The sequence below is a fragment of the Sebastes fasciatus genome, chromosome 4 (genome assembly GCF_043250625.1).
Source record: "Sebastes fasciatus isolate fSebFas1 chromosome 4, fSebFas1.pri, whole genome shotgun sequence".
In the NCBI taxonomy this organism is placed as follows: domain Eukaryota; kingdom Metazoa; phylum Chordata; class Actinopteri; order Perciformes; family Sebastidae; genus Sebastes; species Sebastes fasciatus.
In genome coordinates this window covers 3,406,616-3,434,369 of record NC_133798.1, presented here as the reverse complement: position 1 = coordinate 3,434,369, position 27,754 = coordinate 3,406,616, and the positions used below count along the sequence as shown (strand labels likewise).

General features: G+C 41.3%; 1 protein-coding gene across 6 annotated transcripts in view; it reads left to right on the top strand.

Annotated features, from left to right (window-relative positions):
* ppfibp2b (PPFIA binding protein 2b) overlaps positions 1 to 27,754 on the top strand; it is a 112,487-nt gene that overhangs the window by 6,211 nt on the left and 78,522 nt on the right. For all 6 annotated transcript variants that reach the window (XM_074631519.1, XM_074631514.1, XM_074631513.1 and 3 more), the window contains one exon: positions 23,787 to 23,889. In XM_074631519.1, the coding sequence (XP_074487620.1) occupies positions 23,808 to 23,889 (82 nt within the window). In that variant the 5' untranslated portion in view covers positions 23,787 to 23,807. The remainder of the gene's footprint in view (positions 1 to 23,786; positions 23,890 to 27,754) is intronic.

Here is a 27,754-nt window from a genome sequence, read left to right as displayed (position 1 = left end):
GTGAGAGAAGAAGGAGGTAGAATGATAATGGTCGGAGATGACTCACTGGAAGATGTCTCACTTAGTTGTGGTGTTTAGAAAACCAAAGCTAAATGGGTTTATAGGGGCATTATCATCCTGACTTCATTCACGAATAACTTTATATTGTAAGACGTATGATGAAGTCAGAGCTTCTTTTTTGAATATGTGAATTTCCTTATACTGTATGTTTATAAATGACATACTATAGAATTGGCAGCTCAATATGATGTGATTAAATTTGTAATTTACACTCCTGGTTTCAGTCAGTTTAATGCAGTCTGTTATTTCATATACCTCCTGTGTTTCTAGTGTGTTCCAAGCCTGTTAATCCACTATCAGGCCTACATGTGTTGAATGTCAACACACGGATTCCTCCTGTTCAGAGAGACCGTCGGCAACATGAAGTGAGGTTGAGGAGTGCAGGTTGAATGAAGGCAAAGGACAGAATGATGAAACACAGGTGGATGTCAAATATAAATCACTATTTACTTATATTCTGCAGTAGGACGTAGCCACCGTGACGTCACCCGTTGGTTTGTGGACTGCCGTTTTGAAGCCTCGAGTTTGGTATTCTGACCGTCGCCATCTTGGTTCTTTGCAACCAGATGTTGACACGAGAGGGTGAAGCTAAATAGAACCGAACGCAGAATAAAACGTTTCTAGGTAACTTAAAGATTATAATTAACTTCCATGAAGTGAAAACACACTGCGAAAGGGTTAAAATTGTGAGATGAAAACACGGACAACTCCCAACCTGTCAATCACAAGGTAGCCCCGCCCTAAAGCATCCCCTGCTTTATGGTCTATTTGACTCTAAATGGGACCATAATTTACTAAATGAACATCATGCTGTATTGAAGAAGACTTGAAACTAGTGATTGAGACTATAAACTCATGTTTACAATGTTTACTGACGTAATAAATCAAGTGAGAAGTAGGCTCATTTTCTCATGGACTTCTATACAATCTGACTTCTTTTGGCAACCAGACAAGTCGCCCCCTGCTGGCTATTATAAAGAATGCAGGTTTAAGGCACTTCAGCGTTGGCTTCACTTCTCAGACCCGGAGGTCTAGCCGCCTGAGTCAGCCTTATTGATTTCCCCTTCTACGTACAACATAACTGAACTGACCTACAGCTGCACTATTTACTTAGGCATCTCTTTTTCTTGCCCGGTTGTCATAAACTTCATCATATTTTCTGAATGGACTTTAGTGGACCTCCATTAAAGGTCCCATATCATGCTTATTTTCAGGTTCATACTTGTATTTTGGGTTTCTACTAGAACATGTTTACATGCTTTAATGTTCAAACAACACATTCTTTTTTCATACTATCTTTCTGAATATACCTGTATTTACCCTCTGTCTGAAACGCTCTATTTTAGCGCATTTCAACGGAATGGCAACGGAATTGCGTTGCTAGGCAACAGTTTGGGTCCATGTTTACTTCCTGTCAGCTGATGCCATTCACATACACTGCAACAGGAAATAAACTGGGACACATTTAAAATGTTTACGTTTAAAACTGTGAAATTGTCTATTGTAGATTTGTGACATCACAAATGTACAGAAATCCTGACGGCTTGTTTCAAACGCACAGTTTCTGAATACGGGCTGTGTGTATTTATCTGTGGATTGAACGTTTTGATACCTTCACAGTATTTATAAAGCACTTAAACCTGCTTTATAATATAACAAATGTGAAAATCCTTTAAGAAATCAACATTGATTGACTGTAAAAAAGATCATCTTAGTCCATGAATGAATGCGCAGGAAAAAAAAGGGTTAGTAGGGGTGTGGACAGGAAACGCTAAAATGGCAAATAAGGATGGAAAGAAGGGAAATTAGCTGTGTTGTTAACAAACGAGTGGAGGATAAAAGCTTTCCATCAGCTCTCATTCTGCCCTCTGAGAAAACAGGGAGAGATTGTGAGAGCGTTAGATGATGCAGCAGAGCCAATATACTGTATTAATACATATCACAGTTCAGCATTAATGGAAAATGAAGTATGGGATGCCAATATTTATGTATTGAAGCTGGTATAACTAATGATTTTGTACCAGTATTCCAGATGCAGTATAAACAGAAAGTTTTTCCATGACATGCCGTCATTGAAGAAGTGATTTCTTCGGTATTCTCTGCTTTGGATACATACACATTACCCTTCCTTCAAAAAGTGGGGCGTGTGAGCATCGCTGGATTCATATCTATCTGTGTTTGACTTGTCAGAAACAATATAACACAGACAAGCAGACGAGAGAGGAGGTGAGGGGGAAAAACAGAATTAGGGCGATGAGGGAGAGAGGGCAGGAGAGTAGCAGCAGAGAAGACAGGGCTGGTAGTAGAGAGAGGGAGAGGTCAGAGGTCAGTGCTGCTGGATGACCGCTGGAGTTAGGAATGAGTTCAGGGTAGGGGTGGGCGATATGGCAAAAATATCATATCATGATCTTTTTCAGGCAGGATCACTATCCGTGATCTTATCAAGTTTTTTTTTTCATGCTGGTTTTAAAGACAATTTTGCACGTTACTGAACATTACAACCAAACTAATTTCCCCATTTAAAAAAAAAAAATCCAGCCCTATAAGCTAATAAAACATAAGGAAAACGAATAACAGATCATTCAGGCCAAACAGATTTTAATCAAGTGTGCAATTCTGCAAAGTATGAACATTCAACAAGAATATTGACTTGCATAAATCCCATCCCAAAATGAACATTGGTTTCAAAATGTAAACAACAACACTCAAGTAAAGTGCACTCTTGCTACATAACATTAAAGGTCCCATATCGTGCTCATTTTCAGGTTCATACTTGTATTTTGTGTTTCTACTAGAACATGTTTACATGCTTTAATGTTAAAAAAAAACCTTTATTTTCCTCATACTGTCTGCCTGAATGTGCCTGTATTTACCCTCTGTCTTAAACGCTCCGTTTTAGCGCATTTCGACGAAATTGCAACAAAATTGCATTGCTAGGCAACAGCTTGGGTCCATGTGTACTTCCTGTCAGCTGATGTCATTCACATACACTGCAACCAGAAATAAACTAGGACACATTTAGAATATTTACTTTTAAATCTGTGTAAAGGGTCTAAATATTGTAAATTTTTGACATCACAAATGGACAGAAATCCTGACAGCTTGTTTCAAATGCAGAGTTTCTGAATACAGGCTGCGTGTGTTTCCCTGTGGATTGAGCGTTTCGATACTTTCACAGTATTTATATAGGACTTAAGCCTGCTTTATAATAAAAAAAACATGAAAATCTCACTTTTTTATAATATGGGACCTTTAAAGGAACTGACTTTGGAATTGTAAATCAGGTAGCTGATTAGACACAGATCCATAGGTGGAATATCGACAGCCGTAACAATTACTACTGTCAGCTCTCTCGGCAGATAGAAGGGTCGACACATAACCAGCCTCTAAATCAGGGGAACAGTGACTGTCAGTGATTCGGCTGTTTGTTCACCAGCCATTATGCACATAAATATATAAATTCGGTCCAGGCGGTGGATTGTGCAGCCTGCTAGCTGAACAGCAGCGCCGGGTATCAGCGGGTGAAGCCAGGTCTCCGTTATTAACATCAGGCAGCAGTCCCTGGTGGACTTGTTAGCTGCCTTCTGTAGCTCCAATTCTTCCATTCTGTGAACGATGGATCTGGCGTTAGAGAGAAAGATGCTTGGTAGCGGTGGTTTGTGTGGATGCTTCTTTAGCCTATAGCCAGCAGCCCGGCATCACCGTTTCTGCTTCCTCTCTCTACGCCGCCTACGTCGCTTCTGCAACTGGTAGAATGTACACTGTAGCGCTGTTCTAACGATCCAGCTGTAAAGGCAGATCATAGAGATATTTCAATCGTTCACGATCTAATATCGTCATATCGCACGCCCCTACGTCAGGGGACCGTTTGACCCCTGTGGATCAATAAAGTATTTATCCACCTTCAAATCAAAATGGAAACTGAAATCAATCTTGAATTTGTTTATTAGTCAAATGGAGTAAGAACTTCAATATTAGTCCTGATGCAGATTCTTGTGTCTGTGCAACAGTTCCTCTTGGCTGTGGATCAGCAAGACAACGGTCCTTTTAGGCGATTAGACAACATTCATGAAGTATCTTCTTTAAAGGAACTGTTTGTAAGAATCAGAAATTGCTTGTTAACAGCGACACCTGCGGCCGTTAAGTCAACGAAAGTCAGCGTCCTGTTGCTCGCGCTGGCGCTCGTGCTCGCTCTACATAGACATGAACGAGCATCGCTCAACACAGTGAGGCGACACACGTCAGCTAAAAGCACAATATCACTCTATATTTCAGCTGCTTGGCAGTAATGTTAGCTGACCAGACGAAGGTCTCTCCATGAATCACTGCTGATCCTAGTGTTGGCTTTTCCTGCCTCAGCCTCCCGACCGCGGCCGGAGGGAACAGGGGAGACACCGGAGTTTTGGTCGGAGACGATAACGTTTCTCTCTGCGGAGCCCCGTCACTTCACAAGACACGGGATACCTCTGTTGGTCTGGAGGAGCTGCAGCAGTTATTTCTGCACAAACGTCCACTGAACATTCACTAGATATTCTCAGAGTTAAACTAACTCTTCTGCAGTGTGTAGTCTGCGCGCATGCACGTGAGAGTGGAGCGAAAGAGCGAGAAGGAGCGCGGTGTGTGAGTGAAGGCAGGCAGAGGATCAGAGTACAGCAGAGACTCCGGTCCTGGAGACCAAAGCTACGGTCTCCCCCGCGTCCTCCGACCGCGGCCAACACTGTTTAACAGACGACCTTCACTAGATACAACTTTGTGGTTTTGGTGCTTCCGTGTATTTTGTGTTGGAGTCTGAGTCTGAACAGCGTAGCCACACGCGAGCGCGCATGGGACACCGACCCGCAATGATTTATACGTGTAAGAAGTTACAAACAGTCCCTTTAAAATACGAGATCTAGATCAGTTTCAAAAGTTTTGAAATTAAGTGTGTGTGTGTGTGTGTGTGTGTGTGTGTGTGTGCGTGTGCGCACCTGCTTCCTGATGACATTTACCTGAGACCTGTTAAAGACTAATACACACAGCTGCTCACGTGAGTGTAACATAACCCTGTAATGTGAGCTGACTCAGTTCTTGGTAGCAGGTCGGCTCTGTGTAACTCTAGTCTCCGGTAGCTGAGGTGCCGGCCCTCTGAAGTGCAGCGCTGCTTGGCTGTCATTAGATACAAGTTTTGTGTTTAGTAGCTTTTTATAGTTGGTGGAGAATGCTTCTGTTCAGACTGAATTTGGATGGAGGCTAATGAGGATGTAGAGTGGTCTCCATCCGAATCAGCTGGCAGAACACGAACAGTTGACGGTCTCAGTTGGTTTAGTCCACCGGGGCTCCAGCAGGAGGTGGCGCCGGCATCTACCATTATTGTTACTTTTGCATGCAGGTCATGGTCTGATCTCTTTTGGTTCTTCAGATGAGCACTTGGATCTTGCTCTTTCATGTAAAATGGGTAAAAGATGTGAATGTATCCAGCGTTGGGGGAGATCGGCCCGAAGATGACAAAGGTGGGCTTTATTCAGAAAAACTCTACTGGCATAAAGCCCGCTGTGTTTTGGCTTAGAGTAGCATTCCACCAATTTTACACATAAAGGTCAGTTCACTAGTCATGAGGAGTACCTCTCAGCCAACAGTTATGTAGTGTCTTCTGTGATTCTGGAGGAGCTTTGTCATAGTCAAGATGATAAAATAGCCCAGATGATAACACCAGGGTTTGGATGAATACACATTTACAGTGAAAACTGAGGGTGTGGAGCATGATGAGCTGGGCATTTACCAGCCAGGGAGGGTCAAATGAAATTATGCTATTAGTGTCATAGGAAATGTGGATGGCCAAGGAATTTTGTATTCACTCTACCATGCTAGGGACAAAAAAAAAGGGGATTTCTCAGCCTGTGCTGCTTTGATTGTTGACCTTTTTGACCTTCTTTTTTCAGTGTCTGTTGCGAGGCTCCTAGTCTGACTCACCGGATGTAGACTGTGGGTGTAAGTCTGCCATTGGCCACGTCTCTCACACAGCATTCTCCTCCTCTATCTATTATGCAAGGGCACTGTTGCTGCATCCCGTGATTAGCTCCGCCCGAGACGATCGTGATTGTTGTAAAGAAATACAAACAAGTCGGTGCGTTTTTTTTCCCCCTTAAGCAGAACGATAATGTGTGCAGCCAGAACTCTGTTTAGTGCTGACACAGCGCTGTAGAGAGAGCTATGAGAATATGAGGCCCCCAACTTAACCTAGTGCAACACTCCATTGCTTGACTAGCCCTTTAGATACAGTATCTGTGGAAAGATGCAGGTTAAAAGCCTGGCTAAAATAGTCCATACCTGACCCACACCTCCATGTAATTATGAAGTCTTTTCAGCATTGTAAAGTAAAGGTCAGAAAGTGATGTGTTAACATGTAAAAAGTACTTTAAAGGTCCCATATCATGCTCATTTTCAGGTTCATACTTTAATTTTATGTTTCTACTAGAACATGTTTACATGCTGTAATGTTCAAAAAACACATTATTTTTCTCATTCCTCATACTGTCTGCCTGAATATGCCTGTATTTATCCTCTGTCTGAAACGCTCCGTTTTCAACAGAACTGCAATGGGATTGCATTGCTAAGCAACAGTTTGGGTCCATGTTTACTTCCTGCCAGCTGATGTCATTCACATACACTGTAACCGGAAATAAACTGAGACACACTTAGAATATTTACGTTTAAAACTGTGAAATGATCTATATATATATAGATTGTAGATTTGTGACATCACAAATGAACAGAAATCCTGACAGCTTGTTTCAAAGGCACAGTTTCTGAATATGGGCTGTGTGTATTTCTCTGTGGATTGAGCGTTTTGATACTTTCACAGTATTTATATAGAACTTAAACCTGTTTTATAATAAAATATACATGAAAATCTCACTTTTTTTACAGTATGGGACCTTTAATGTTGCTGGTTTGGTAACGCTCAGCCAGTACAGCTGTACTGGTGTGAAAAGTAGCCTACACTATTTCCCTCTAAAATTAGCTGGAGAAGATTTGTGAAATTGCACACATGGAAATACTCATGTTAAGAACTGGTATTCTTAAAATGATAAGAAATATATATATATACTGTATATATTGTATTCTTATCTCTGTCTTTAATATACCATTAACAGTCATCAGTATTACTGTAATGTTATCCTCTTTCTTTGGAAAATCACATACAGCCACTCAACAGCTGTAGCAATTAAACCAATTTGTGGTGGCAGTACTTGGTTAAGTAGCTAATTAGACCTGGACTCCATGTGTCTCCTTAAACACAAAATAAAACCTGCATCTGCTTTGGAGAGACACAACTCTTCTTTTTTTTCTTTTTTTCGAAGCCAACAGTTGGAAAGGAGAAAGAAAGAAACAAGGTGCAGCAAGAGAGATGAAAAAGGCCATTTGAGTTTTTGTTGTTTTGTTATGAGGCTGTTAAAGTACTGTTAGCACATCCAGGCCTCCCTTCCGTGACTGATGTCCTGAGGCCTGTACTATGAAGCAGGATTTGGGATTAGCGACTATTTCTGATTTATTTAGTGTTCCGTTAAATTAACAAATCTGTTAATTGACACATTCGCACATCGGCATTATTTCTTTTGCCAGCTGTCCTTCCTGTATTTGGCCGCTTCAACTGTGTTACTTTTAGCCTGGATTATGTGTTTAACTTCTTTGTATTAGTCTAATATTATAGTTTGCTCGTCCTTTGTAAAATATGCCTCTCTGCTGACAGTAGACTTGTCCATGTCTGTGATTGGTCATACAGTATGCTGCAAACTCTGCCCCTTTTATGTGAATGCGCTCATAGCCAGACTGAGAAACCCTGGGTTGAATTACCGAGTTGATAACCAGCGTCGTAGAACGGCTTAGCAGGATCACGGTTGTTAGGGTTAGTGAAGCCAGATAACGAGAAGATACCCTGGGTATGTTGAACTCACTTCGTAGTACAGGCCTCTGGAGCTGCACCGCTCTGTAAAAGGTCTAGAGCTTTGATCACCGAGCTTCTACAACCACATATTTGGCAAAATCGTGGATGAACTTGACTGAGCCACTTTCTGGTGCGACCGAGCCATGTTGACGGCACACCTGGTAGCTGTTAGCCGTCTTTTTCCGAACACCTTTCACCTGCTACTCATGATGCTTTTAAAGTAGAACCGAAAGCTTGAGAAGTGTCACCATGCCTCTGTGTTTTTGGCAGTAACTCTACTCTTACAAGTGAACCAGTGCTCATTGTGTCTAAAACAGAGAGCCTGCTGGAGCCTACTGTTTCTGGATGTTTGTCCCCCATTAGACAAAATACATTCGAACCTTGAGAAAGACATTGTCACATAAATAACATTAGGCTGTAACTTTTTTGCAAAGCATCACACATCAGCTGTGTTGTTGAACACGATCACGCTCCGTGCGTTTAGCTGCAGGTGTCAGTTACAGAGGTTCTGTGTCGGTTGCCAAGAAGATGGTTTGAGATGTCACAAGGAAGAGGAACAGGACCCGACTTGAAAACCAGAGAACTTGAGAACCATGTAGACGTGAGGCTGCATGTGTTCTGCCTGACAAACTCACTCTGACTCTTACTGCTGCTGCACAGTGTACTGCATCTGTGTGCAACATCGCTTGTCAAAGTCATTTTATACTCTGGTCATCACACACACACACACACACACACACACACACACACACACACACACACACACACACACACTAGAGACCTAACTAATGACCATATGCTGGTGAAGTGTGGTGAGGTGGAAGAGGTTGATATATCCTAGAGATCTCATCAAGCCATTTACCATTGTTCTGTAGAAACCATGGTGACAATCAAAAACTACGGATGTGTCTCAACTAAGGATGCTAATTTTAAATGTTTTTCTAACCGATAACCGACCCTCGTTAACCGATTATTAACTGCTAACTGAGATTAGTGCGTCGCATGCAGTGGTGCTATTTTTAGTGCCTAACAAGCCGCCCAGCTGCAACGAAAAGCCGCTGCACAAACAGGTTAAATCCATCATTTATAACCAGCTACAGTGTATGAACACAACAGACAAGTCCTCAGTTCACCCGACTGGGAGAGTTAGCAGCTACAATGCTACGTGTATTGTTCCAGTAAGTCTCCACCGCATCAGTTAGTTAGGTATAGTTAGTTTATCTGAGAGGTTGTCAGCAGTGTGTCTGCCCGGCGTAACGTTAGCGAGTGTCCGACAAACCACGTGTGTTTGTGCTACGTTAGCAGCTGTTGCTTTGCTGGTGGATTCTTGCTCGCTGTTGTCGCACACATACGGTCTGTCAGAGTGGCGTAACGTTAGCGAGTGTCCGACAGGCCGCGTGTGTGTGGCGGCGGTGAGTGTGTGTGGGGTTGTCGGTAGCGTTGCAGCTGTGAGCGAAGCAGTGCAGTGTGTGTACAGTTTATTTGTTGGTGAATAAATGCTACAACTCCTCAAGACCGGAGCCAACTTCCTGTATCAACACTGGCCCAGACTCTCTTAAGGTGGACTGTTAAGGTGGACCAGCTATTCTCCTTTAAGTGACAAGCCGCTCCTCTATTTTGTAATATTTCTTTTAATAGTTTAACCGATAGCATTAATCGGTTAAAATTGTTAATGTCGGTTAAAGTGTCAGTAGGCAGTATATTTTGGCATCATTGGGCAAAAATTCCATAATAACCTTTCAGCATATTGTAATTCAGACTTCTGCTCCTCCTCATGGCTCTGTTTTCAGGCTTTAAAAAATCTCCGTGACGGGAGACTTTGACCAATCACAGGTCATTTCAGAGAGAGAGCGTTCCTATTGGCTGTGCTCCGGTCATGTGACCGGAACTTGGCTTTCCTTCAAGCCATCTCAACCTGATCTCAACATGGCTGCCGGGTCACAAACGTTCTCATGTTACAGCTAAACCGTGCACTACAAGATGATTCTGAAAACATCTGAGGAGAGAAATAGGCATTAACGTAACAGAATATTGATTCATATTTGATCAGCGCTGCCTAGTTGACCTTTTGGTCGGAGTTTGCGAGTGATTGACAGCTGGCTCTCGTAGACAGCAGATGGACAGCAGACCTCAGGTCTCAGAGTGTTAATATACAGTTCATTATCTAAAAAACTGCAACTTTTGAGCAGTTTTAACAAACGGCTAGACGTCTGTTCTGTTCTGTGCTGTCATCACTTCAGTTCAGCCTGACATTTGACATGTGTTATAGCACATGTGATTATGAGCTGCTCCAACAACAAGCTGAGAGTTCAAGATCCATGAATTCAATTTCATTTTTTATTCCTCTCCATTAAATCCTCATGTTCTACTGCACTCATATCTAGATTGGTACTTACGTTTCCACTTACAGTGTAATGGGTTAATGATTTTTACGAAGTTGTGTGCTTCTTCTGATTTCAATGCAAGGAAGCATGCATTGCATGTAACGAGTATGTACTTTATTCACTGTAGAGGTCCCGCAGTAGACATTCATGTTGTTGTTGGTCCAAAACGTGTATCATAACCAAATTCACACTACAGTAGGCTGCCATCACCTGTCTGTTATTGGAGGTGACATAGGTACATGACTCACTATGCTGTAAGGGCAGTGCAGCCTCAGAGTGCAACACTGCAGGTGTCTATTAGTAAACCAATATATGAAGAGAGAGAGAGAGAGAGACAGAGAGAGAGAGAGAGAGAGAGAGAGAGAGAGAGAGAGAGAGAGAGAGAGAGAGAGAGAGAGAGAGAGAGAGAGAGAGAGAGAGAGAGAGAGAGAGAGAGAGAGAGAGAGAAAGAAAGAAAGAAATAGATTGCATTCTCATACCCTTTTCACACCAGTGACCAGGCTTGGATCAGGGTTATCTGACCCTGGAGGATTACAGAGCGAGGGGATGATAGTGACATCATCAATTTGTGCAAAAACATAAAATGTCACAGAATGATGCATGTTTTTGGGATACATTGTAAATATAGTACACACAGTATTTTTAGCTTTATAAAATGTTTAACATACGTTGTGTGTATGGAGCTGTAATGTATGCAAACAAGATCTTCAAGATCTTCCAGGGGCATTGAGTCCAGTCTGGCCAAGAATGAATAGCAAGCCTGGGTAAGTTATCCTGGAACACACAAACATCCATTTCTTTAAAAAGCACAGAGATTTCTTTAGATTACTCTGTGCAGGTCCTTCTCCTGAACTTCTATATTACACAGTGGAAGTCGAGGATGCTTTACTGTGTGAGGACCAGGCCAAAAATACAAGCCAAATAAGGCCTAGCAAATTGAGATGGCTACAATTTAGGGTTTGTGAAACCTAGCTTAAATTGAACCAAAAACCAACCCATGCCTGATTTACCGAGGGACACAGATAAAACCACGTTAGGGTGAGGTCAATATAATCTAGGGCAGGATATTTGAAATAAAGCCAATCCGAGCCAGATTCTACCAGGTTAGGTCAGGCTTTCATCGAGATAGAACCAAAAACTGCACTGATTTAGACAGGATGAGATGAGGACACGTAGGCTAGGAAATGACGGTGCCTAAATTATCCGGATAAGAAAATGAAACCACACCAGACCAATTCAATCAGGTTAATCCAGTATAGTCCAGTTTGATGCATCCGATCTTCATAGTCAAGTCTTTTAGTCATGAGTTCATTCCGAAAAGGAGCAAGACTGGACCTAACAAGCCTAGACCCAACCATTTAGGTAAGGTCCAAAGACATTTCCTTTGATTATACTGCGATGCAATTCAATGTAATCCAGTTCAAATCCAGTTTAACAACCATTACTCCACTTTAGTGGGTTCACACCTACACATACAGACAACATAGAGATTTACAGTATCTATCAATCAACATGAACCTTTTTTCCTCTGTCTATCTACAGTACCCATTTATCATATATCAGACCACATTGTGTTATCTAATATGATAATAGAGGCTACATTTACAAACGGATCAGACACTACTGAAGACTGAAATGTATATTCACTTACTCCACCATCCCAGCTAAGATTTACTGGTAGACTTGCTAAAGTTGTTCAGCTGGACATGTGGCAACTGTTGGATAATGTAAGAGCTGGTCCAAATGTAATAAAATGAGTTTATATTTCATTTAGTTTGCTAATAATTTGATAATGTAATGAACTGGGACTGGGTTTGTTACTTTATAACAGAGAGAGCAGGCGACAGGTTGATCTTTTTGCAGGTTTATTTTGAAAGATAAAAAGTTAAAAAAGGTAACGTTATAAATAGAAGATGTGTAAACACACTTTATAAACAGAATGCCTAAGAGACAACCACAACAACACATAGCAGATGTATCTTACACTGTCTTTTATGTACTCCTCTACTTCACGTTTTCTGTTTACATTTATCATTTGATATTGCAATATATTGTTGTTAATTGTTTTTTATTTATTTGTTTGTTTTATTGACACAACAAACATTAATTATTTCTGTATTGTTTTCCACCATTTCCATGTTCTTTTTAAATATATATATATATATTATAATTTGATATTTAATGAATTGTATATATGTATATATACTGTATGTTTTTGTTTTTATTAATTAATTAATTAATTTCTTATTATTGAATTGACGCTTTGGCAATATTGTTCACCTAACAGTCATGCCAATAAAGCATATTGAATTTAAATTTTTTTTAAAATGAGAGAGGGAGAGAGAGAGAGAGAGAGAGGGAGGTAGAGAGAGGTAGAGTAAGAGAGAGGTAGAGGTAGACTTTGAGACTGGTCTAAAGGACAGAACAGGGAACATCCTCATCCTAAATGTCACTGGTCCCGTCGCATTGATGTTAATTGGTGAAGAATCTGGTGTTTCTTGTTGGCTTTGCTCCACACACACACACACACACACACACACATACACACACACGCATACACACACACACACACACACACACACACACACACACACACAGAGAGAGAAAGAGTTGTATTCAGCGTGTGTGACAGGAGGGCCTGGGGGGTTTAGGTCTGGCCTCTAGCTGGTGACACTAATCCAAACAGGCTAAGCCAAATGAGGAAGAACGGTAAACTCACACACCCCTTGCTGTGTGTGTGTGTGTGTGTGTGTGTGTGTGCGTGTGTGTGTGTGTGTCTTTCTCTTGTGTTTCTCTGTGTTAATGTTTGACTCGTCTTCTCAGCCGTACAGGTTCACATGCATTCTGGTATTTCCTGTTCTCACAGGCCCGTCCCAGTAATTGATCCTTTGTTTTTGGTGATGCTGGAATTTCAAATGTTTGAAGGTTTCCCACTTTGCAAATCAATGTCAGCTTTCTGTAGATATTTGACGAGAAGGTTCACTTAATATTCAACGCGTTGAAAGCCCTGACTCTCCTGCTTGTGTGTTACTGATTCATCCTGAAGGCACGTTTGTGTCACGCGCTTTCACCCCCGTGTAATGGTCTAAATATTGTATATTTGTGACATCACAAATGGACAGAAATCCTAATGGCTTGTTTCAAACACACAGTTTCTGAATACGGGCTGTGTGTATTCATCTGTGGATTGAGCGTTTTGATACTTTCACAGTATTTATATAGGACTTAAATCTGCTTTATAATATGAAAGACGTGAAAAATCTCACTTTTTACAATATGGGACCTTTAAGTAACTGTAAATACTGTTCTTTTTTGAGGAGATTTCATCATTTGCATGTGTAATGTATGCATATCCAAATGCTGGAATAACGCTCCCAGCCTCCTGTTCCTGTCAGGCAAGTTAGAAAACCAACTGCATATGGAACATTTTCTTCTCATAGATCTCAACTGTTACCGGTTCACTGCCTCACTTCCCTGAAATGTCCCTTTGGGTTATAGTCAGGAATGCAGTGATGAATGAAACCACCTTCATGTTTGCAAGAATAAAAAGTAAAAAAAAAGAGTCTTCAACATGCAAATTCATACTGTGTCATATATCGTAGTAAGTAGTATCAAACTGAATTAGTTGATTGAGTTCAATTATAGCATCTACAGTTTCTCATTGGGGAAGCTATAGTATTTAGCATTAGTAGGACACAGGGGGGCAACCTCCGGGGGAAGCCAATGCGGAAGGCCCTTAAAGGTCCCATATTGTAAAAAGTGACATTTTCATGGCTTTTATATTATAAAGCAGGTTTAAGTTCTATATAAATACTGTGAAAGTATCCAAACGCTTAATCCACAGAGAAATACACACAGCCCGTATTCAGAAACTGAGCTTTGAAAGAAGCCGTCGGGATTTCTGTCCATTTGTGATGTCACAAATCTACAATATTTTGACCATTTCAAAGTTTTAAACGTAAACATTCTAAATGTGTCCCAGTTTATTTCCTGTTGCAGTGGATGTGAAAGACACCAGCTGACAGGACGTAAACATGGACCCAGGCTGTTGCCTTGCAACGCAACTCTGTTGCAATTCCATTGAAATGTAATCAAACGGAGCGTTTCAGAGAGAGAGGGTGAATACAGGTATATTCAGACAGACAGTATGAGAAAAATAATGTATTTTTGAACATTAAAGCATGTAAACATGTTCTAGTAGAAACCCAAAATACAAGTATGAACCTGAAAATGAGCACGATATGGGACCTTTAAACTCGCATTCTTTCTAATAGCCAGCGGCAACTCCTCTGGTTGTATAGAAGTCTAGGAGAAAGCCTATTTCTCACTTGGTTTATTATCTCAGTAAACATTGTAAACATGAGTTCTGTATTGAAGAAATAAGTCTTCTTCAATACAGCCTGATGTTCATTTAGTAAATTATGGTCCCATTTAGAGTCAAATAGACCATAAAGCAGGGGAGGCTTTAGGGCGGGGCTACCTTGTGATTGACAGGTCGCTACCACGGCGTTGTCTGGTCTGGGAGTTGTCCGTGTTTTCTTCTTAGAACTTTAACCCTTTCACTGTGTGTTTTCACTTCATCAAAGTTGATTTTAACCTTTTTGGTCACCTAAAAATCTCTTAATCAGCGTTGGGTCGTACTCAGCTCAGCCCTCTCGTGTCACTTCTGGTTCCAAAAAAACAAGATGGCGACAGCCAAAATGCTGAACTTGAGGCTTCAAAATGGCAGTCAACAAACCAACGTCATGGTGACTACGTCCACTTCTTCGATACAGTCAGTATAGAACTGTAAAGAAGTCAGTCAGTGAACGGTGGTAGGACAGCGCCCGTACAGATGTCTACACTTTAAACAAGGATTTCAGGTCTTCATCTCACAGTCCAAAGACATGCTGGTTAGGTTCATTGTTGACTCTAAATGTCCCGTAGGTGTGAATGTGAGCGTGAATGGTTGTCTGTCTTTATGTGTCAGCCCTGTGATAGTCTGGAGACATATCCAGGGTGTACCCCGCCTTCGCCCAATGTCAGCTGGGATCGGCACTCGGAGAGCGCAGACCTCCGCCAAGGTGCCTGACTTTAAAAACAGATCACAGCTCACAGCTGCCGGTACCGTGAGGTGGTTGGCTTGTTATTAACACGGTGTGTTTCCGTGTAACGTATCGGCGGATGCCTCTCTCATTCAGCAGCCATGTTATGTCTGTATAACGTTACACTACGTTGTCTCTCATCCCGTCAGCTACTGCTTTTTTCTTTCTCACCGCGGACGGACAGCAGCTCCCACCGCACCCCCGGGAGTCCCGCCACACATCCACACACGTATCTCTCTGCTCGAAGAAGGAAGGAGGCGGGGTCACGCGTCATCAGTTACACTGCGCATGTGTTATACCCTGTGGTCTTAATGCTCAGGCTGATCGGAACTCTTCCAGATCATGATCCGGATCACCACCAAAATCTAATGCATTGTTCATTGTGCTACACTCCACCCCTCCAAAAAATTTCATTCAAATCCATCGCGGAGTAATCCTGCAAACAGACAGACAGACGGACGGATGGACGGACGGACGGACGGATGGACAGACAGACGGACAGACAGACAAACCAACGCTGGTGAAAACATACCCTACTTGGCCCAAGGCCTTTGGCCTTGGCGGACGTAATTACATCCCAGACCCAATGCTGCCTAAGAAACTAAGTGAGCTTAATGCTATTTGCTATAGTGATGGGTTGGAATACTTGGAAGTCGTTTATTGCGCTGCTTTTGTCCATTCAAATATACACACGCAGGTCTTGTACAGGTTGAATCTATTGATCTGAGCTGTTGGTGCCCTGGGGCAAGTTGTCCCACCGATGATTACCATAGTCAAGCTGCTCCGCAACTGACATGACAAGAATGTAGTAATACTGGAAACTACAGGTGTGAGTGTGTGTATTGTGTATCTTCTGTTACAAGTTAAAGGTGTGTAGTCCAACGTGTGTGTTCATTCATCAAGGTGGTCAGCTGTTTTCATCCTCCACTGTAATTAATAAGCATGTGAAATGAGAGGAATCACTATGGTTACAGTGAAGGTCTGTAGCATTGTCACTAAACTAAAACCTCTGCCTGTAAAGGTTCCTGCGACGCGGTCACATTAAAACGGTTTGCTTTGTCGCAGCGCATCTGTATCTGAAGGTCAGAGCATTCTAAACGTTTGAAAGCACGCGGTAGAGAGTACAGGGCGGTGTTGTGATGTCATACGGATCCTCTGACATGTTTCTCTACCTTCCTGTGACTTTTGTCACCAGGCTGTAGTTCAGTCTCCAGCTGCTCAGTGTGGAGCATTCTCCTCCGTGCTGTTGTGTTTTACTGTGTTACCTCAGTTTACCCAACATTTTACCTCTAGATTTCTCCCACCTGACTCTTCATACTCTTCGTGACTTAAATGTATTGAACACATTAACACCAAGCTGATGACGAGTCATCGTGTCTTCTAAAGAAAAACGATTTGAAGTAATGTTTGTTACTCTCGTGGTGATCATTGACTGGAAGTCATGTGTTGTTTTGTATTACGGTTCATTAACCTCACTCTGACGGAAAAGAATAGATTACAGCGGAAATGAGAGAGGAAGTCAAGTGGACTGACAGAGTAGAACCCAGAGCACAGTGGAGGAGAACAGAATCAGATAATAGAGAGAGAAAGTGAGCACAGTTGAATGAAATGCACTTTAGCAGGACTGGGACAATATAAAGAACAGAGCAGTACAGATGAAACTATATTCATGCCCCCCCCCCCCTCCGCGCAGCAGCCATGTATCAGCCACGGTTCACAGATCACACTGCCCACGGTCGTACACTAGAAAAGATCATCTAACCAGTGTTCGAGCCCACAGACTTAGCGGTAAGATGAGACTTTTTATAGCTTCTGCCTCTGCTGGGTCTGTGTGTCGGGCTGCAGTGAGCCTGGGGAGAGAGGAGCCCACTCAAAGAGAAATAAGACGGTTCTACTTCTTAGTGTCTTCACTGAGCAGATAGTGCAGTGTGTAGTTCTGCCAGTAGAGGTTGTCTCAGCAGGGAGGAAAGGTTTGACACAGAATTATTGTATTGGTTCATAATTTAAAGGTCCCATATTGTGCTTATTTTCAGGTTCATACTTGTATTTTGTGTTTCTACTAGAACATGTTTACATGCTGTAATGTTCAAAAAAGCACATTATTTTTCTCATACTGTCTGTCTGAATATACCTGTATTCACCCTCTGTCTGACACAATCCGTTTTAGCGCATTTCAACGGAATGGCAATGTCAGCTGATGTTATTTACATACACTGCAACAGGAAATAAACTGGGACACATTTAGTATGTTTACGTTTAAAACCGTGTAAATATTGTACATTTGTGACATCACAAATGGACAGAAATCCTGACGGCTTGTTTCAAACGCGCAATTTCTGAATACAGGCTGTGTGTAATTCTCCGTGGATTGAGTGTTTTGATACTTTCACAGTTTTTATATATCTTAACTTAAACCTGCTTTATGATATAAAAGACATGAAAATATTTTTTTTTACAATATGGGACCTTTAATATTTTGTCTAAGCACTTTGTTGTACCAGGACATGTGCAGCACCGTTGACCTTAGTGAAACTGTGCTGCTGTACATCCTGTATAAAGCAGCAGCAGGAGCAAATCCTGGAGCAGGATTAGTTGACACTGTTTAACAGACGGGCTTCACTAGATATAACTTTGCGGTTACCTCTAGATTTCCTTGTAGTTTGTGTTTGGAACAGCGTAGCCTCACATGACCGACCTGCAATGATTTATAAGAGTGTAAGTGTAAGAAGGTACAAACAGTCCCTTTAAAGCTGCATTAATCAATACTTTCATGTTTACAATGGATCAAGTGAATACATGTAATGTGAACGCGGTCACTTGTCGTGATGAAACCTACAGATAATTACCACCCATCAGTTCCCCCTCTACTCCACTGAGCCTTTTAATGTCCTCCAACACATTGTTTTGGTTCACACACATTTCCTGTCTCTGCCAGTCTCACCACTCTCTGCAGCTAATCCCAATATAAACTATCCTTCCAGCTGGTGAACATAGTGGAGCATGGAGCAGCAGATGTTGTTCTCAGGGGTTGGAGGACACTAAACCAGAGCTAAAAGGAGAATGAATATCAGACTGGAGTACATATCAAGTAGGCTTGCCAAAGAGATATAATACCCCCTTTCACACTGAGGACTCAACCAGGGTTGAACCAGGGTCGATTGTGTGTATGAAAGGGTTAACCCGCGTTGGTCGACTCGCCTTCGCGACCCAGGTCGAGAGGTGGGTTTGACCAGGGTTGGACCAGGGTCGATTTCGATGTGAATGGCACGGACCAGGGTCGCTAACAAACGGGGCGGGACAAAGGTCTTCGTTTGCAGATGAGGGTGCACGGTCTTTGTGATGGTCCTGGTGGCACTAATCATGAAGCTGCTCAGCCACAGGGAGATAGCCATAGCTTCTGATGGGTGCTTGCTGTACATAAACACACCCTCTTACCTGTCCACTCATCTCCTCCCTCCCTTCCTCTTCCTCTTCCTCTGTCTCTCTCTCACACAGGGATCTCTGTGTGGTTGAGTCTGACCGAGACTGGAGGGGAGAGGAGGAGTGAGGTTGGAGTAGAGCGGCGGACACACTGCTTTGTCTTCTGTCCTCACACCACAGGTGCAGCACACGGAAAAGATCTCTTGATATGATTGTTTGCACACAGGCGCCTAGCAGACGTTCATGGATAACAGGGCTGGAAAAGTGGAACTGTGTGTTTAGACATTGACTCGCTGAGTGGACCATTCCAACACCCGAATTCAGTCCGGCATTGGGTCTGAAAGTTGAAGCATTATCAGTGTTTACTGTAAACTGCTCCGTCAACATGCACAACATGGTCGACCTGCTGGCTGTAAAAGATTGAGTAGCCAATCCTGTTGGTTTCAGATTGAGTTTTTAATTCACGTGTTTGGAGCTCTTGGTCCATTTGACTTTCTCAACCTTGAATATTGTGTAAAAGTAGTTCTTATATTCTTCAGTGTTGAGTGCTGAGCTGAATGGCAGATTTGTATTTGCATGCTCATACTGTTAAGACTTCTTGTAGCTATCCAGAGTTTACAGCTCTATAGACACTACACGTCCTATCAGCACCTGATAGAGGTTTTCCCTCTCAGTGAAGCTGTCCGTTGTTAACACAACAGACAGATTGTAAAGAGAGACAACTTCCCTTTTGACTCCGGAGACAAGAGCTGTCAACACTGAAGCGGGTGTAGCTGTAAGAAACAGGTCACATATCGTCACGTTTGACAAACTGGTTTTTCTGGACGTCATTGTCTCTTGCTGAGGCACGTCTTGTTTCTACATCAACAATCAAGGAACACGGACAATGTGATTTAACCTCAGGAGCCCATCCTGCCATTCAGTAAAACAGGGATACTTGTCTGCGTATAATTCAAACAATGCAATGATTATTTAATGTGTGATTATTATTATTATTATTATTATTATTATTTTTAAGAGAGTAATGCACAACACGTGGCACTGGTAACCTACTGTAGCTGTCATATTATAATTTCTCCCTAATCCTCTCACTATAGAGTAACAAATACAAGTCTAAAATAAACCCTTACCTATGTATTCAACTTATTAACTTATTAAAAAAACTGCAAAATACATTTTAATTGGGAACACCATGTATGGTCGTTACAACTTAAGAAGACACGAGCAAACAGACAAAACACAAATAAAGAAATCTTCACCAGTTTGACAACACACGCATAGCATTAGAAAAAACACTGAAAACACATCAGATATAGAATTACTAGGGCTGGGACGATTCACCTGTCTCCCGATTTGAAACTATCATGATACTTGGGTGACGATTCGATATGTATTGCGATTCGATACTGCGATTTATTGCGATTCTTTTTTAACACTAGACCATGAGAAAAAGTTGAATTATACACTTCTAGGGACTTTTACTTTGGAAAATATCTAAATTAGTACAGTAAAATGTTAGATTTTCAGCATGTCTGTAGTCAGAGATGTCCTGAAGTCAAATATATCAGTCATTGTCAGGAATTATTTATTAAATTTTTTCCCAGCAACCCAAAAAATCAAAGAATAAAGACATTTACCAGACATTTTATTTTTAATTTATAAGGGACATGTAATGTTTTATACTTCTGGTGAATATAATCCATCAATCAATTTCCATAGATGTATTTTGTATATACAGTTCAGTGTCACACGTGTCTACTTCCTCTAACTTCACCGAGTCCGTCGCAAGCTCTTACCGTCAGCTCCGTTCTCTTTATCCATCCATGGTCAGCTCCATCGGGGCCGTTTGAATGCAGAGAACATAAATGTCAGTATATTGGTGCTCTACAGTTGTTGCGTCAGCCCATTTAACCACGGAGACGAGAGCGACGGCCGGCTCCACCGCACATTACGATAACATTTCCTGTCCGTGACAGAGTTAGCATGCAGCTTTAGCTATGATGTCTAGCTCTGCTTTTCCTGTCAATGTGTGAAACCTAAAGTGTTCCCATCCTTTACTGGATGTGTAGTGTTTACCACGCTGAATTTCACATGTGAGGGTGCAGGTCATATCCACGCAGACCACTGAAACCACAACCAAATACAGAAACACCTTGCAAAAACACAGAAAACACAACAGAATACAGAAATACTCTGAAACACTGAAAACACAACCAAATACAGAAATACTCTGAAACACTGAAAACACAACCAAATACAGAAACAAGCTGCAAAAAAACAGAAAAGACCTATAATTTTTTTGTTTTAATTAAATGCAGCATGAGTTGTGTGTCAAATTGATGAATATGTTATATTCTTTTGCATTTGTTTTTCCCATCAGCATGTTTTTCACAAGTTACAGTAGAGTGTATTGATCTCTCAGGGCCACTGTACAAATCTCAGTTTAAAAAACTGTCCTAAGCAAAAGGGTTGTGTCTAGAAGGTAACCCTCAATTTGGGAAACTCTCAGGAGATGTATAAGGTTAGGATAGGTCATCGGTAGGTCTGTCCCGAAGGTCAGAGGTCAGGCTGACAGGTCAGAGGTCAGCAAGTGGATGACAATGTTTTCTATGTGACATGTCCTTTGAAGCATTGGGCTCAGCCCTAGTCATCGGTCTAATCACCTAGTCACGTGAGAGTTTTTGCGTGTTTTCGAAATTTGCGGGTTACCTTCTAGACAAGACAGAGCAAAACGCAAAAAACATCAACTAAAACATTACGTGGCTAAAGGAAGCATCAAACCGTTACGTTACAGTGACACATTTGTATACACAGTTTTAAACATTCATTTGAATCTTTAGGCATCTCTTTACCAAGATCCTGAGGAGATCCAGAGAACCTCACACACACAGACACACCCTCACTATTCACTCTCCCCTCTCTCTCACTGTCTTTCCTACCAGCACACACACACGCACACACACACACAAACCCATTTCCACACATAGCAGTTGGAACAGCTGGAACAGGACAGTAATCTCTAAATTAGCACCTTTACAGACACTGTGTCACAATGGAACACACAGAATCATGAACAACACACACTATCCTTGCTTACACACACTCGGTGTCTCTGAAACTCTCTCTCTCTCACACACACACACACACACACACACGCACACACGCACACACACGCACACACACAGAGAGACAAAGACACTGTTGTCACAGTGCTGGTGAACAGTGTCAGTCTGTCATACTGTCTGAATTGTGCCGTCACCCTCTGTCTCAACAAGATTAATACGGAGCCATTTATGATTATTAACAATAAAAATAGCAGACTTTTTTTTTCAAATACACACATCAGTATCTGTACACACTCGTGCATCATGGCAGCAGACACATGCTTTGACTGAAAAATGGGAGAACCGTAGTAATGACGGCGTGTTACTGTAAGTCCATTGCCATTGTGTGTTTTATACAGATTTTTCGGTGTTAGCTGTCACGATGAGCTGCTGCTGTAAAAGTTAGTGCTAATGTAGATGAGCATTAGGCTGCTCTGTAGGGGGTTTATTCTCCCCAAAGGCGTCAATAGATTACATCACTGTCCTTTCCCCTTGATTTCTGCATGTTGATGCCCGTTTGTCTGTAAGTCAGCATGACAGCATGACAGAGGGATGAGAGCCTTGAAGGAGAGATGACAGAGAGGGCATGAAAAGCAGGAGAGAAGGATGGCAGGAGATGGAGGGGCAGCCAGAGGCAGCGATGACGGATGAAGAGGAATAATATGCTTGTGTAGAGTGTTCATGTATGGGTTGCATGCATATATACATGAAATAAACACAGTGATATACAGTGTCGGTGGCAGAATCCTAAAAACGCAGTAAATAAACCCAACTTGTTACTTGTTGCAGAAAGCAGAGTTTTATATGACAACATTAAAGAGGCATTTGAAATCTTTAAAATCAGTGGACTTCTGTTGGTGACAGGTAGAAATGGCAACAACATCAGTAGAATTTAACTCTTGCTCGTCCTTTTAAGTAATCGTTGAGTCATTGGCATTGATCAATAACCATATCTTCACTGTCTCAAATATTTTATAGTCATTTTATATCCTGGAATCATGCAGAACAGGAGTGGGCACAGACCGCATAACCAGCATAGCCTTGATATTTATAATGTAAACCATTCTCATGCATCACAGATGTTCCTTAGTCCCTCTCTAGTGTAACCCCTGTCATTGTTCTGTTTCTTAGTCCCTCTCTATTGTAAACCCTGTCAGTGTTCTGTTTCTTAGTCCCTCTCTAGTGTAACCCCTGTCATTGTTCTGTTTCTTAGTCCCTCTCTATTGTAAACCCTGTCAGTGTTCTGTTTCTTAGTCCCTCTCTAGTGTAACCCCTGTCATTGTTCTGTTTCTTAGTCCCTCTCTAGTGTAAACTCTGTCATTGTTCTGTTTCTTAGTCCCTCTCTGGTGTAAACCCTGTCAGTGTTCTGTTTCTTAGTCCCTCTCTATTGTAACCCCTGTCATTGTTCTGTTTCTTAGTCCCTCTCTATTGTAAACCCTGTCATTGTTCTGTTTCTTAGTCCCTCTCTATTGTAAACCCTGTCATTGTTCCTTTTCTTAGTCCCTCTCTGGTGTAAACCCTGTCATTGTTCCTTTTCTTAGTCCCTCTAAGGTGTAAACCCTGTCATTGTTCTGTTCCTTAGTCCCTCTAAGGTGTAAACCCTGTCATTGTTCCTTTTCTTAGTCCCTCTAAGGTGTGAACCCTGTCATTGCTCCGTTTACTATTTCCTCTCTGGTGTAAACCCTGTCATTGTTCTGTTCCTTAGGCCCTCTGTAGTGTTTGAAGTGTCAACATCTTGCATACTTTAATGCATATAAAAAGACAGTGCTAAGTTGCTAATAAATCCAATTTTCTATTTTTCTTTCTGCAGAAATTCAGAATCTGAGACCTGATGCTTCCCGCTATCACCATGGAAACGGAGGCCAGTCACATGCTGGAGGCGGCACTGGAGCAGATGGATGACATCATCGCAGGTAAGAGCTACGTAGTAGCAGCGTCGTCGTTGTGACGTGGGAGTGACTGGAAAAAGTTGTCAATACTGGTTGTAGAATCTTGTGTGAGATGATGTGGGTGAGTGGAAGTTACAGGATCTCACATGCACAGGTTCACCATCCTTTCCATCTATAGACTGTGTCATTTGGTCAGTTAGTAGGTATGGGACGATACACCTATCTCCCTATTAGATACTTCACGATCATGATACTTGGGTGCCGATTTGCAACCAAAAAAAATCAAAGAATAAAGACATTTCCCTCACAAACTAGTGGCATTTTCTCTTTAATTTATAACGGACATGTAATGTTTTATACTGCTGATTAATATAATTCAATCAATCTTATTTACATATATTTATTTGTTAAGTTTCCTTTGTTAAAACCATATTTTGAAAACTGGACATATACACACGTGTATACTTTCACTAACTTCGCCAAATCCATCGCTAGCTCTCCGGTCAGCTCCGTTCTTTTTATACATCCATGGTCAGCTCCATCGGGGCCGTTTTAATTAATTTAACGTAATTGTCAGTATATGGGTGCTCTACAGTTGTAGCGTCGGCCCATTTGACCAGGGAGATGAGAGCGACGGCCGGCTCGACCACCATGTTACCGCGATACGATAACGTTTCCTGTCCTTGACAGAGTTAGCATGCAGCTTTAGCCGTGATGTCTAGCTCTGCTTTTCCTGCAATGTGTGAAACCCAAAGTGTTCCATCCTTTACTGGATGTGAAGTGTTTACCATTTTGGATTTAAAATATGAGGGTATGAGTAGTAGTAGTAGTAGTAGTAGTAGTAGTAGTAGTAGTAGAGGCAGTAGGAACAGCAGCAGGAGCAGTTGCAGTAGTAGTAGTAGTAGTAGTAGTAGTAGTAGCAGTTGCAGTAGCTAGAACTTTTAAAACTGTAAGTCACTAGACAGAAAATAGTAGATAGAGTTACTCTGTAGTGATTTTATTTTGAAAAAAAAATCTCCTGAGTTCCCTGTTTTATTTTGAAAAAAGCAAAATAAAAAAAAAATTGGTCCCTCCCCAGTGACCTGTTAACATATAGTGAGAGTTGGGGGCTTTTATTTTGAAAAACAACCCTCATCCTGAGCTTCCTGTTGAGAAACAGTTACTCTCTGGGGCTTTTGTTTTGAAGAAGGTGCTACCTGAAAAAGACACCCACAGTTAAAAACTATAAGTTTTATACCTGAATATCTTCCCTTTGAGCGCCTCAAGACCTTGATGAAGATGTAGATGTGTTATTTGTGTGGATAAAGTTAAAAATGACTGAGAACTGGCAGTTTAAAAAGCAAGCAAGCGCAGGAAAAATAGGTCCGACAAAAGTTCAGCTCAAAATGTTGCGGTTTAATTAAACTCAATGTTCCCAGTTCTTGACTTGACAAAAGCTTCCACCACTGATGGTCATCCTTAGATAAAGGTGGAGGTGTGAGCAATCTCACTACTGAGTGGTCTTGGTAGAAGAGCTGACAACATAGCAAAACATTTCTGTTTTATTTGTATAATTTTGCACAAATGATAAATTGAGCAAAACGTGTGTTGATGGATGTAACATAAGTTGCAACTTCAGACCAATATTGGCAATTTCAAATTTTAAAATGTCACACATTGTAAGTATAAAATTGTGTGTTGCATTGTGGGACAATAGGGTCAGTCAAAATCACACTAAAAAATCAATCCAGGGATTTAAGGATGTGCGTTGGCAAGCATACGTTCTTCAATTACAACACATTATGTACAGAATTATAATTAGTATGGAGAATGTAATTGGGGCTTGGGCTGTATGTTTAATGAATATGGAGTCCTATAACTTGTTGGCCCTAATAAAAACTACCAGTTTGAGTCTACTTTACCTATTTTCTGTGTGTGTGTGTGTTATACACATTTGTGTGTTCTTCTGTGTGTGCAACTGGGGTCATGTTTGCTGCAGCCTGTTCAGCCTTGACTAAAGAGATTGAACTAACAGTGGAGTAAATGTTTAATGTGGTCCACTGACAGTGTGTGGGAAAACAAAGGTTGAGCAGAGCAAAGTATCTAGAAAGAGACAGAGACAATTGCTCAAAATTAGAACGTTTTCTGTGACTGATAATTACCTGAATACGAAGAATAACATTTGTGGCTAGGTTTCCTGCCCTCCTGCATCACATGATCTGACCCTCAGAATCAACATAACACCTCCTCACATATAACTCAAGTGAACAACAACAGAGGGTATGAAGGTACCACTGTCACATCTGAGGCTCATCGAGCTCATCACTGCTGTTTGCCCAAAAACACACTGACCTCATCGAGTGCTCTGAGCGTGCTATTCCGGCTCTCAGTGACCACAAATAGAAATACATTAAAAACCCCATTAGCGATAACATCGGCCAATCACTAACAAGGAAATTAGAGACACTTATCAACAGAATTTAGATATGCAGGACATATTGCTTTCTATGATCAACAGTTTGTTCTCTCTGGTTAAGCATCTTGTGGGAATACTAGTGAACACACTCCACTGGTTAATGACTCATACTGGTGTTGTTGTGACCATTCTCCCCATTAACCTCTAACCCCAGAGTGAGCTTCAGAAAAGAGAGCTGCCATGGATCATGGTTAAAAATAACTCTAATCTGGAAAAGGACAGCACACATTGTGAGTGGTGCAAATGATCAGAGGCAGACAGTGAACTAAGAGTACACATACAGACCTTAATCCAGAGTAGAAAAGATGGGAATGCTTGTGAGATTAGTGGGTGTAGTAGTAGTAGTAGTAGTAGTAGTAGTAGTTGCAGATCAGACTGCATGGACAGATGCAGCATGGCGCTGATACAGTGGCATCACAACCACACTATGTTACTAAGATGGCACTACTACAGCAGAACCTAGTACACTGTATGACAGCTGTATCTCAACTCCAGACTACTAATTCTAAACAGGTTTTAAATATACCCCAATGAATACAGGATTTTTGAGGCTGATATCAATATTTGAGAGTTTAAAAAATCCAGTAACAATATATTTTAGTTTTTTTTATTTTCTGTCATAAACAAACATCATATGTCATATGCTTTCCCACAGTTACGCTGCACAATGACGCGTACTCACGCTGTATCATGTTTCAGTTTGTTTTTGACCGGAGCCACGGCTGAGAGAAAGAAAAAAAAAGCGCTCAACAGCATGGCGGTACTAAACCTGAGGGGCTCAACCTATTTTTCCCTGATAAAGCGACACTGTAAACAACAAATCTGTGTTTCGATTCCTTAAATAGCAGAGCTACTAACATTAACGGAGGTACCATTGAGTTATTATTATGAGGCGTTCATGGTCTGCTCAGCAAAATGACCATTGGGTGAAGGTAAATCACAACGTTATCATGATGCCTTCAAATGTAATCTCGTAAAATTAAGTTTTTAGCGAGAAACTTGAATAAATCCAGTTGTTTGAAGGAGATGTTTTCACAACAATATAAAGTAGATATTAGAGAGGGAATTATGACCTGTTTAACTTTGTAACAACTTACCAAGACTTTTTTTTTTAATCAAAGCAAATTTTAAATAATCATAATCATTTAAATTGTGTGTTTTTATGCAAATAACCACTATAGGAGACAATAACAAAGAACAGTACTGTGTGAAGTAACCTCCTTCCCCCAAAAAATAGGGCTCCCCCGGAAGCTATGGTGTAATTAAACACAGTAATTTACTGTGAATATAATGCTTTTTATGTTAAATATATAGAATATTGAATGACTTCAGATCTGAAATGTTATTCCTTCACTTAGCGCAGAGATTTCAAAAGTGTCAGATAACATATCTGAGTGGCAGACAAAAAAAATACTTGAGTATTGAGTGCAGTGA